Raw genomic sequence first — 12,021 nt, 5'->3', positions numbered from 1 at the left:
GGGACCCGCGCAGCGGGCGAGGGAGAGCGCCGCGCATGCGTCTCGCGGGGGTCGGCGGGGAGCCTGGGGGAGTTTGGGTGTCACCGCGGATCTGGTGTTGCGGGACGGTTCCCTGGGAGCGTGGGTCGTGAGTGTCTGAGGGAAGAGGCAGGGACCGAAGGCGTTCTCCAATCTCCTGCTGGGTGTGGGCGACCCGCTTGTAGAGATGAGGACTTAAGAGTCTGGGAGGGGCGCAGGGACTTGCAAAGGATCCCTCCCCAACCCCAACTACAGAGGGCTGGGTGACCCAGCGGGATCCGAACCTTGGGCTCTGACCCCAAGCCTCCCTGGGCCACAGGACGGGGTGTGGGACCGGCGCCCCCAGGTTGAGGGTATCACTCCTGCCCTGGGGCGGACTACCCAGGGCAGGACACTTCCAGGTGATCTTAGCTTCTGCTGTGCTTCTGCTGTGCTCCTGCAGGCCTGGACGGGTGGGTAGCAGGATAGTTTTCAGCTTTGCCGGCTAGCTGGTGGATCTTACCGCTTACAGCCCTGAGGGCAATTCTGAAGCTCTCTGGTACTTAGCACGGAGCCTGGAAGTGACAGAGTTGGCCGGCTAGTGAGTCCCTGCACTGACAGAGGGTGGGGTGGTTGCATGGAAGATGGCAGGTGTTGGGGTACAGGGGTCCTGAGAGCAGGAAGGCCTGGAGCCAAGAGGGAAACTGCGGAACTACCCAAAGTTTGGGAGTCTCTAGAGAGAATTTTAGAATTACTTTCCTCATTGTGCCTCTTCCCAGACTGTGGCATTGCCTGCTCCTCTAAGAGTGAAAAGCAGGCCTATGACTGAAGCAGACTTGCTGCACAGCTCCACTCTGCTCCGGAATCAGCCCCAGGAGATTCCTCCCAGGTCTCCCTTCCCTGATGCGGCCTTGGGGGTGGGACTCAGGGGCAGGCAGAACCTGTCCAGGAATTGACCCTGCAAGGTTCGGAGAAAGCCGCATTTCAAAGCACCTGCTCCCAGGTGCCTCGTGTGGTCGATCTCCCGTGGACGCTCACACCCCGGGAGGTGGCCAAGCCCAGCTCAGAGAGGCTGAGGACGGTGCCCAGGGTCATAGAGGACGAGGACTGGAACCAGAGGACGAGGATTCGAGCCAGTGGACTGCTCTGCCTGGGCTTCCCCTCCTGTGTGGGATTCCCGGGGAGGGGGGAGGGGAGTGAGGGATGGCTTTGCCAGGGAAACGCTGGCGGGGGAGGCCTGGCAGCAAGTTCATCAAGAGGAGAGGCAGCCTCTGCCAGTTTCCCCTGCGGTGGCAGAGCCAGTGCTCTGTGAAGAGCATGGGCTGGGACCTCGAGGAACCCACACGATGGCTGGGTTTCCAGGGAGCTGACAAACCTACTGGAACTAGTTCTTGGCAAGGCTCCCCTCCAAGGGTGCCAGGAGGGCTGAGGGAGTTCAGCCAGGCAAGGGCAGGCCCTGCCAGCCTCCTGAGAGACCCTGATGAGGGGAGGGATTGGCGGGGCCCCTAATGAGGGAGGCCGAGCCCAGAAGCCCCAGCACAGGGTGCCTCCCACAGGAGGGCCGTGGGGAAGGAAGCCTCTTGGGAGGCTGAGCTGGAATGAGACCTTCTCACGCCTCCTGGCAGCTCCCGTCTGAGGGCTCCAGTGGCCAGCTGGGAATGTGGGGCCAGTCTGAGGACTGATGGTACCTGGGGGCTGGGCCTCAGGGAAGTCTGGCCCTCACAGTACCCCCTAAAGACAGGTGTGATCGTCCCATTTTATGGATTTCATGGATGGAGAGACTGAGCCCCAGGAAAGGGAGGCAGCACCTCTCCTCAGTGGGTTAGCCAGGACGTGTACCAGATCAGTGCTGGTGTAGACCCAGAATCTTTGTCTCTGTGACCTTTGGCCTTGAACATCACCTACTTGCCTGTGTCCCCACCCCAGCCCCACCATGCCAGGGCAGGGTGCTGCCAACCATGCTCCCTCACCCCTGCCCTCCGACCCCCATGGTCCTCCGTCATGTGCCCTGCACCCCCACCCGCCTACCTGGCTACCTCCTGCTCATCTTTAGATGTTGGTTTCAGCATCACCTCCTCCCTGAACTTCTCTCTAGAAGTGCCCAGGACCCTGTTGATGTCCCTTTCCTGACTCTTCCAGCCTTGTTCTGGGAAAGCGGTCAGGAAGGTGCCATGGGGAAGCAGAGGGGTAGTGGTTATGCTGGGGCTGGGAGCTGCCTGGATATGCGGGCACTGTGCAAACGGTGGGCTGGCCCAGGCTCTGCACCCCTAGGGGCTGGTGGAGGGAGTGGGGCAGGGCCTTGCCTGCCTGCCAAGTTTAGGCTTTATCCTGAGGATGGTGTGTGTGGGGGAACAGGCAGCAGGGGAGGCCCCAGGGAGATTTATATGTTTACAGCCTTCCGGGCAGTGCTCTAATTCCTGGAGTGGGGCCAGGCACAAAGTACAGGGGTTATGGAAAAGTGGATGGACAGACGGACAGCAGGAGTTTTAGGGGTAGGAGATGGGACAGCAGGCAGGGCTGGAGCCAAGAGATGGCTAGGTGGAATTATCCATGCTCCGTGGGCCTCCAGAGAGAATTTTGGAATTTTTTCCCTGTGTGTCTCTTCCTGGACTGTGGCCTTCAGTCAGCTGTGAGCTGAGGGTGGGGCTGAACGCTGTGAGTTGGGATGGGTGGTGGCCCTGGAGAGCTCAGTCCCCGCCTTCACTGGCTATCCTTGGTCTCTGCTGCAAGCCCAGCATGTGGCTGTGGGCAGTCCAGCAACCCAGCAGAGGGGAGTGTCCTCAAGCTGTCTGGAGTAGTGGCAGTCAGGGCTGTGACAGAGGGGAGGGAAAGCTGAAGGGAGGATTTGGGGCAGCTCATGTAGGAAGGACTTCTGAGCTTTCTTCTAAGGACTAGTAGGAAATTTGCCCAGACCAAAGAGGAAAGCGCTACCCAGGAAGAAGGCCCTAGCCACTCACAGGGCCATGAAGGCAGACGGATTCATGCCACTCAAGCAGTGGGCAGAGCTAGAGGAAAGGCAACACATGTATGCTTGTGGAGGGAGGCAGGAGGCAGGTGGCAGGCACCAGGGGCACTGCCCGGTCAGCCCCTCCCCTCATGGGACCCTCTGTCCATGGGCACTTCCTCCTGGATGCTCATTTGAGGTCCTAGCAGAGGCCTCTGGTCCCGAGAGGTGTAGCTTCCCATTGCTACCTTTCCTACTTATCCTGGCCCCAGTGTCCTTGGGGGAAGTCTGTGCCCCGGAGGTCAAAGCAGAAGAGGTGAACGAATATCTGGCAGGACCACATGAGCAGAGCATGGGCTAGGTTGGAAGTGAGAGGGGATGGTGGGGACTGCGGAGAAATGGCAAGTGTGTGTCCTATCAAAAGGGCACAGATGCCACTGAGCTCTGCAATTATTGCTTTTTTTGCAACTCAGGCCTGGTGTCAGCACATCTGAATTTTTTAAGAGAAGCTGGGAATCCAGATTTATATGTGAAATCTCTTGATTGTAAATAACTAATTTAAAAATGTTTCCAACATCATATGAGCTAAGCAGGCACATCTGTGGACCGGTGTGGCTCATTGTTAGGCATCAGATGTTGAGCCCTGACTGAGGTGAGAGAGAGCAGGGGCTCGGTGTCCCTGGACCAGCCCAGGCCACTCTTGAGGTGGTGGAAAGGCCAGGACACTGTCAGTGGTGGGCCCTGGAGCCTCCTTGGACTGGCTTCTCAGAGTTGCCCCAGGCAGCTAGCAGGCCAAGCTTGCAGCAGGATCACCCGCTGTGCTCAAGGCTGATGAATGGCCCCTTGGGCCCCATTTCTGGGCAGGGGTGCCTGGTCTTGCCCACCAGAGCCCAGGCGGGAGCAGCTTTCCCTTCGTGTTAGTATTGCAACCTCTGCCTGTTTTCTGTTCACATGACCCGCGTTTTCAGGAACTGCTGGTGCTGGGCTGGGGGCGTCACATAGGTATCTCCACACCAACGTGGGTGCCAAGCAGCCATGTGGCCAAGTACATTCTCTATACCTGGAGCCAGACTGCCTGGGTTGGACCCTTGTCCCTGTCATGCATGCTGAGTGAACTTGGGCACATTCTTAAGACCCCATGCCTATCAGTTCAAACATCCCGCAAACTGAACAGGCAAAAGTCAAGATGATGATGATGATAGTTACAGTGATAGTGACAGTCCCTAGTCCCTAAGTTATCAAGATGGGTAGGATTAAATGTGCTGATGTTTGTAAAATGCTCAGAACAGCACCTGGCACCACAGCACTGTGTGTAGCTACTTCGGCACTCTCCTCACACTCACATGCCCCCACCATGTGTGCATGCCCATGCACACACACCCCACATGCACACATATGCACACACATTTACAAGCCCACATCCAGCACATGTGCACACACAAGCCCACCCTACATGCACACATGTGCACACACACTTCTCCCTAAAGCATTGCTGGCATCCAGCAGGTGCAGCCCACATGGGCATGTGTTCTTAAAGGAAGAGTCTTCACCTTTCAGGTTTTATACACTTTGTTTTTGGGTCAAGCAGGGTGAGGAGGAGCATTTAGTGTGTCCTGCTCTGTGCCAGGCACTGTACCAGGGACCGATGTATCTTATTCCAAAATAGCCCCTGAGTGGGGAGCTAAGTAAGACAAATGGAGCCCCACTTTTAGCTGGCTCAGTGCCCAGGCCTCTGAGAAGTCCCAAGCCTGGAGTTTTGGCATCTTGCCCCTGGAACACCCCACAAGCCACCCTGCAGGAAAGGTCTCTGCACAGTGGGTGTGAATAATGTCAGGCACTCCAAAGAGTCAGGCATTCACCTTGTAAAGCTTAGGGGCTGGCAGAAGTCTGTTTCTCCTGTTACTGTGCCGTGCTGTAGACAGCTTTATGGATCTCAACTCCTTCCCTTCTTTGCCTGGGCTGCCAGGAACCTCTTAGCCTAGTAATGTATTTAGTTTTCATAGATTTTCTCAGAAGTTCCTCTGCCTCCTTCCTCTCTCCCTCTATTCCTCATTTGGTGTCTTGTCATGTATTGTTTTAGATCATTCTCTCTCTGATTTCGTTTCGCTAATGTTATTTAAGAGCAGCATGCAGAAAAGTATACAAGTCATAAGTGTAGAGTTCAGTGAATTTTCTCAAGAGGAACATAACTGGGTGAGCAGTGCCAGGGGAGAGTCACAGCATTACCAGAACCCCAGAAGCCTTTGAGTCCCTTCCAGTCACAGATCTACCAAGGTAACCATGTCCCGGCCTAACAGCACAGATGGGTTTGGTCTGTCTTTAACTTTACATAAATGGAGTCATGCAGTGTGCACTCTGGGGTTTAGGCTTCTTTTGTTTCTGATGATTTTTTGTTTTCTAATTTTTTAAAAATTTCATAAAAGACACCTAGCATAAAATTTCCTGTCTTCATCATTTTTAAAGCACACAGTTCAGCAGCATTACATTCATTCGAATTATCTTGCAACCATCAGCACTATCCATCTCTAGAACGCTTTCTATCTTGCAAAGCTGAGACTCTGTGCCTGTTCAATTCTAATTTGACATCTCCCCTGCCCCCAGCCCCTTGCAGCTGCCATTCTACTTTCTGTCTCTGTGAATTTGACTACTCCAGGTTCTTCATGTAAGAGGAATCACACAGTATTTGTCCTTTTGTGAATGCTTTACTTCACATAATGTTCTCCAGGTTCACCCATGTTGTAGCATGTGTCTGAATTTCCCTCCTTTTTAAGGCTGAATCAAGTTCTACTGTATGCAAATACTACGTCTTGGTTCTCTGTTCATTCACTGATGGACACATGGCTTGCTTCCGTGGTTCAGCTACTGTGAATAATGCTGCTGTGAACATGGGTGTGCAAGTATCTGAGACCTTGCTTTTAATTCTTTTAGGTATATACCCAGGGGAGGGATTACTGGTAATTCTGGTTTTAATTTTTTAAGCAACTGCCGTGCTGTTTTCCACAGCAACTGCACCATCTTGTCATCCTGCCAGCAGTGCACAAGGAAGGGTTCCAGTTTCTCCACATCCTCGCCAACACTTGTTACTATCTGATCTTTTGACAGTAGCCGTCCTAGTGGGTGTGAGGTGGTATCAGATAGTGGTTTGGATTTGCATTTTCCTGATGATGATTGATGCTGAATCATGACTATGGTTTTCGCCTTACTATGTCATCTGTCTTGTCCAGTGAGCTGTGCCTCATTTATTCTCCTTGCTGCACTGTGTTCCATGCTAAGAACAGAACACAGGAGATCTGCTGTTGATGAGCATTGGATGGCTTCTTATTTGGAATGACTGCAAAACCAATCAATGACATGCATAATGCACGCTCCTGAGGGCCATTTGCTCCTGGCTTGGGCAAGCTCCACGGGCCAGGTCACACCACCAGCTCACTGCTCCCTCCTGCTGTCTGTCCACAGGCAGCCCAGGGCCCAGCATCCTGGTGTGTGTCCTCCCAGCATGTGTCCGGGTGACCAGGGCCCAGCCTCCTGGTATGCATCCTCCCAGTGTGTAATTTGCTTCCTGAGGAGGAGCCACCTTTAGCCCTAACAGTGCCCCTGCCCTCCATTGTCCTGAGCACCCAACACTCAGCTGGGTGGTGGAGGGTGTGACTAGCTCCTCTCTGTGCTCAGGGATCTTTGGGCAGCGCCTGGAGGACACAGTCCACCACGAGCGGAAGTATGGCCCCCGCCTGGCGCCCCTGCTGGTGGAGCAGTGTGTGGACTTCATCCGGGAGCGCGGGCTCACTGAGGAGGGGCTGTTCCGCATGCCGGGCCAGGCCAACCTGGTGAGGGACCTGCAGGATTCCTTCGACTGTGGGGAGAAGCCACTGTTTGACAGGTGAGCTCGTGATTGGGGGTAAGATGGAGCCACTTGTCTATTCCTCCTCCAGGCTCCTACCCAGGACACCAGCTCCAGTGGGCAGGGGTGGGCTGGCAACAGGATGGTTGGCCAGCCCTCCTAGTGGGCAGAACGTAGGGCACACCCTCACTCCGCCAGCCTGGGGTCCCCTCTCAAGATGGATGCCTGCCACGCACAAGGCCAGCTCACATCCACACAGCCTGCCTCCCCGCACATGCTAATAAACCTGACCCAGGCCGGAGAAAAAGGACCTCTGCTGGCTGCCATGTGAGGACAGACTGGGTGCAGCTGCATCCGGGACCCCAGGCCTTCTGTGGAGTCTGTCTCTTGGCCGTGCTTCCTCCGGTGATATCGATGGCAAGATGGCACAGCAGCTCGGCTCCCCTCCTCTTGGGTTCTGGGGACAGGAGAGCGAGTCTCCTCCATCTGTCCTGGGGCCATGTCCATCCTACCCATCATGGGGGCTTACCCAGACCCTGGATGCCCCTGGGTGGAGCCAACTCTACCCCCAGTCCAGGGCTGTTTGGGGACTCTGTTTCCCCCGACAGTGCCCCCACCCATTATGGGGCAGTTTTTTCATAGAGTTCTTCCTATATCAAGAAAACCTACCCTCTATGGGACTTCTGCCCTGTCTTCTTGGATCTGCCCCAGGATGGGCCCACCAGGACCCACAGGCAGCCCTGGCCTCCCAGGGCTTCTCCTCTGGGGGCAGAACACTCAGCCCCTCAGCTCTTTCCCAGACCCATCACTGCAGCCAGGGGAGGGTGTCGGTTCCTCTCCTTAGATGTGGAGTCCAGGACTGACCACGTTCCCTAGCAGTACTCCACCCAGGGAGGTACGGAGGACCCTTCCTCTGGAGCTTTGTAAAGCTCCATCCCAGTGTTGACGCTCAGTGAGCTTGTGGTCCATTCTGAACCTCAGCCAGCCAGGCCTCTTCCATCTTGTGTCTCAGCGTTAGGGTTGCAGATTGCTTCAAATAATGTCAGCTGGGTAAGGCCTGGGAACCAGGACTTTTGGAAGCTCCCCAGGATCAGATGCTCTGCCCTAGTGCCTGATGCTACCTGAGGGGCTTCTGCAGACACAGATCAGATCTTGCCACTTCCCTACTCAAACTCTGCTGGGGCCCCCTGGAGTGGCGCAGGCCGTCCGCACCTCACCTCCCCTGCCGAGCTTCTCCCATCCTGCTGGGCGGGTCTCCACCTGGGCACACCTGCTCTCCCAAGGTGGGTTCCTGGCATGCTCAGCCTCCTTTCTCCACCTGGCCTGCCTGCTGAAGCCCCCTTGAGAGGCAACTGGGCACCCCAGGGTGAGTTCCATGCAGACCTGACTCTCTGTCTCCCAGCAGCCTGGGGCAACCTTCCCTGTGTCTTGGGGGCCCTCTGCTGCCTGCCTTCTCCCTCTCTGGCTGCTTCTCCCCTGCTTCTGGAATTGTGTCTGGAGGGCCATCTCCACGGTGGGCATGTTGGCCTTGTCCCTCCACCCCATCTCGGCAGTGGCCCCCATATTGCCACTGTGGCCCTGGGCTTTGGTTTCCTCTCCCTTTAGAAACTCCTCCTAGCGTGTCTGAGGCCATCCTTCCCACTTTCCGCCGTTTCCATGGCAGCTCCTCTGGCTCTGCAGCTGTACCCAGAGAGGGGCCCTCCCCACCCACTCCCGATGGAGGCCCCCCTTCCCACCCAACCCCAGCAGAAGGTCCCCCTCCCTACCCACCCCTAACAGAGGGTCCCCCATCCCTACCCACCCCCAACAGAGGGTCCCCCCTCCCTACCCACCCCCAACAGAGGGTCCCTTCCTCACCCACTTCCAACAGAGTCCCGGGATGGAGCTCTATCCCCAAGGCCATGGCCTGCCCACCTCCCGGGGCGTTGGCTGCTAGCCTGGCCCCTTCCCCACGAAGCCCCTCCTCACCTTCCTGCTCATCTCTGTAAGAAGGTCCCCTTTAGCCCCAGGTCCTGAGCTTCTCTTCTGCTAAAGCCTCACCAGGCCTGGAAGCCTCAGTGCCTGGAGCTGGCCCATACTTGCCCCTTCCCAGCACGGTGTCCCCCTGGGCACTGGGCTGTCTGTCTCCCAGGCTGCCGCCCCGCTGCTGAGCTGTGAGGACAGCCTCTTGTGAGCCAGAGCCTAGGGCTGCATGGACTCCTGGCTGCCAGGCTCTTCTTACTCCCTCTTTGAGTGAGGGACCGCTGGGAGGCCTAGGGGTGAAGGGGCACCCACATGCATTAGAAATTCTAAGGGGGGTGGGTCTTGACAGACAACAAGTAAACACCAGGGACACCAGTCCTGGGCCTAGTGGTAGGGAACCTCCCGGGGTGCTGCAGATGGCAGGACTGGGCTGCTCAGGGAGGAGCCCTGTGGACACCCAGGTGCGGTTAAGCAGGTGGCCCGGCTTGGGGGCAGGTTGAGGAAGTGGGGCTGGGTGATGAGAAATGGACTGTAGGGGAGTGAGGCAAGTCGGGGCCAGACTGGAGGCATGGCGTGTTCTGCATAGATGCTGGTGTTGGCATGGGCAGGGGGGTTCCTTGAGTACGGAGAGGTGATGTGGAACCTGCGGATGGAGGGTCGCCTTGCTGTGGGTGGCACTGACCACCAGGGCCGGTTTGCCCCCAGGGCAGGCACCTTGTCCCCTGACCAGCTGCTGCCCTCTCTGCCCCACCCCTGCCCCCAGCCTCCACCTGCACTAACGTGACCGCATGCTGGGAGGCCCACAGGCTGGGGAGGCACACACAGGGCCACAGGCTATATAGAATTCTCATTGGGTCTTGTTGGAGGGAGGAAGGGGACAGCAGTTTAGGGAAAAGTCTCAAGAAAAGGCCTGGCGACAGCTGTTGGAGGAAAGGCACTGCAGTGGGGAAGAAGGAAGGGAGGGAGGGGCGAGGAAAGGAAGTAAGAGCTCAGGTGCTGAGCGGATGGGGGGTCAAACAGGGCCAAGCAGCAGGACCCTTCAGGGCAGGGATGCAGCCGGACAGGTCTGCAGAGGAGGGGTGGCTCTGTGTCCACTCACCCAGGGCAGAAACACTCCGTCCCCCAGCTGCAGAAAAGGGGAAGACATGCGGGCTGGCTCCCAACCACACTTCCCTGCCTCCTGCCCCTCCCCCAGGGCAGTTGGCCAGGAACATGGCCCCAGAGAAGGCTGAGGAGGGTGTGGTAGCAGCATGCCTTGCTGGAGAGGGAAGAGGAGTAGGGTGGGGGCTGACTGGACCCAGCCAAACCAAGAGTCACTGAGCCTCAGGTAAGGAGGGGCCCCAGGTATATGGATTTGGGGTGCATATGGATACATGGAACCCCAGAATCCCAAATGTCAGGGCCAGAAGGTATTTATCTCAGTGAGCCTAGCCTGGGATCCATCAGGGGTCAGGTGATAGCATAATGGCACAGCCACAGTCTCCTGGCCCCGAGCTCATCTCTCCTGAGGGAAATGCAGTCCAGGGTTTAAGTCCATGGTCCTAGACAAGTAGATGAACAACCTGGGGCCCGTATACGGCTTGGAGTGCAAGCTCAGAGAAGATGCCAAGGCTCTTGTTTAGGACCTGAACTGCAGACCCCACACAGGACCCAGGGAAGGACTGTGCCAGGCCCATTGTCACCACCATCCACAGCTGGTCTACTTCTGTGTTGGCAGCTCCAAGCCAGAGCAGGAGACTGGGGCCTGGAGTGGACTCCTGGGGCACTGGAGAGGAGGTGATGAGCTTAGAAGCCCAGGTGTCCCCACGGTGGACAGGAAGAGAGGAAAGGGCCTGACCTCCGACCTGCTCCTGCCGTTGGGATTCTGGGGAGTGGGATTCCCCGACAAGGAGCCAGCAGCCCTGCATTGTGGGCGCCTTTGATGCAGCTCCTCCCACTCCAGCCAAGGTCAAGTGCAGCGGAGAGTGCAGGCTCAGGCTGGGGGTTGGCAGCACCTGTGGAGGGCCTGCAGGATAGCTGTTCCTACCGCAGAGCAGGCGGCTTCCACATCATCCTGCAGGGGACCTTGGGATGGCCACCAGGCCTGTGGAAGGGGCTCCCTGGCCCATGTCGCAGGGCCCTCCCTTGTGCAACCTGACCTGCATCACACTTGATTCCTCTGGCCCAGGGCAGCTGCTAGGGTGGAGCAGCTATGACCTGCAGGGCCCTGTGGCTTTGCAGTCCCTGGAGTCCTACGCAGTCTACGCAGGACAGGAGCAGGTCCTGAATGGATTGACACAGACTCAGGGGTTCTGAGCAGGTGCTTAGGCATGATGGGTGGTCCCTGAGCTGGAGCTCCTGGCCATGGATACTTAGTCGCCCCTGCCCTAGCCCTGTCCACTGCTCCCAGAAGCAGCACTGGCCTTTCCTTGACCAAGGCAGCTGGCCGCAGATGCAGCCCCCAGTATGCCCAAGCATGCATCTGAGACCAGAGGCTGCCCCTTGGCATCAGGGGGTACCAGTCACCCCTGAAGTCCCCTGGCATCCCAGGCGTCACACACTTATCCTCTTCCCTTCCCGCCCCCAGCACAACAGACGTGCACACGGTGGCCTCCCTGCTGAAGCTCTACCTGCGGGAGCTCCCCGAGCCCGTGGTCCCCTTCGCCAGGTACGAGGACTTCCTCAGCTGCGCCCAGCTGCTCACCAAGGACGAGGGGGAGGTCAGTGGCTCCTGGGATAGCTCCTGGGAGATGGGCTGGCTGGGTGGTGGCCTGTAGACTCAGGACACAGACTGACTTTTCATGGCACATGGATCCTGTGGAGGCCTGCTCTGTGTTGGGGGTGTGGTGGAGGCCTGAAGCATCCTGCTCGGCTGGTGGAGGGGCCAGGCCATCCTGCTCAGGTCGGGGAGAGGCCGGGGCATCCTACTGTCTGTCTGGAGCCATACCTGTATGCGGCCTTGGTCTCTGGAAGGGGTGGGTCCGGGGTGCCCAGCTCTGGCTGCCACACCAGTAGGTGCTCACACTCCTCATACCCAACTCAGGCCACTCAGGCCTGTCATGGGCTCAGAAACAGGGAGATCTTTTATTTATATCTTGCTTCCTTCCCAAAAGAATTTGAGCTGGCTCCCAGGACCGATGAGCCATCCCTCTCGTTCCCACCCACGCAGGTGCTGGTTTGCAGCCCCAGGTGGCTCAGGGTCAGGGAAGGACCGTTTGCCTCCCCTGTGGCCCTGTGGGAGTTGAGGGCTCATTATCTGGCAAATATTTGTGTCTTGATAAGTGAGCTGAGTGCTGGCCCT

At 57.4% G+C, this 12,021-nt stretch overlaps 1 protein-coding gene across 4 annotated transcripts in view; it reads left to right on the top strand.

Annotated features, from left to right (window-relative positions):
• The window catches only part of ARHGAP22 (Rho GTPase activating protein 22), a 215,530-nt gene that overhangs the window by 194,900 nt on the left and 8,609 nt on the right, over positions 1-12,021 (top strand). For all 4 annotated transcript variants that reach the window (XM_011950353.1, XM_011950354.1, XM_011950352.1 and 1 more), the window contains 2 exons: positions 6,611-6,818; positions 11,308-11,440. In XM_011950353.1, coding sequence (XP_011805743.1) covers positions 6,611-6,818; positions 11,308-11,440 — 341 coding nt within the window. The remainder of the gene's footprint in view (positions 1-6,610; positions 6,819-11,307; positions 11,441-12,021) is intronic.

This window comes from Colobus angolensis, unplaced genomic scaffold (genome assembly GCF_000951035.1).
Source record: "Colobus angolensis palliatus isolate OR3802 unplaced genomic scaffold, Cang.pa_1.0 Scaffold306, whole genome shotgun sequence".
Taxonomy (NCBI): domain Eukaryota; kingdom Metazoa; phylum Chordata; class Mammalia; order Primates; family Cercopithecidae; genus Colobus; species Colobus angolensis.
The sequence above is the reverse complement of the archived record's forward strand: the minus strand, read 5'-3'. Positions and strand labels throughout refer to the sequence as shown.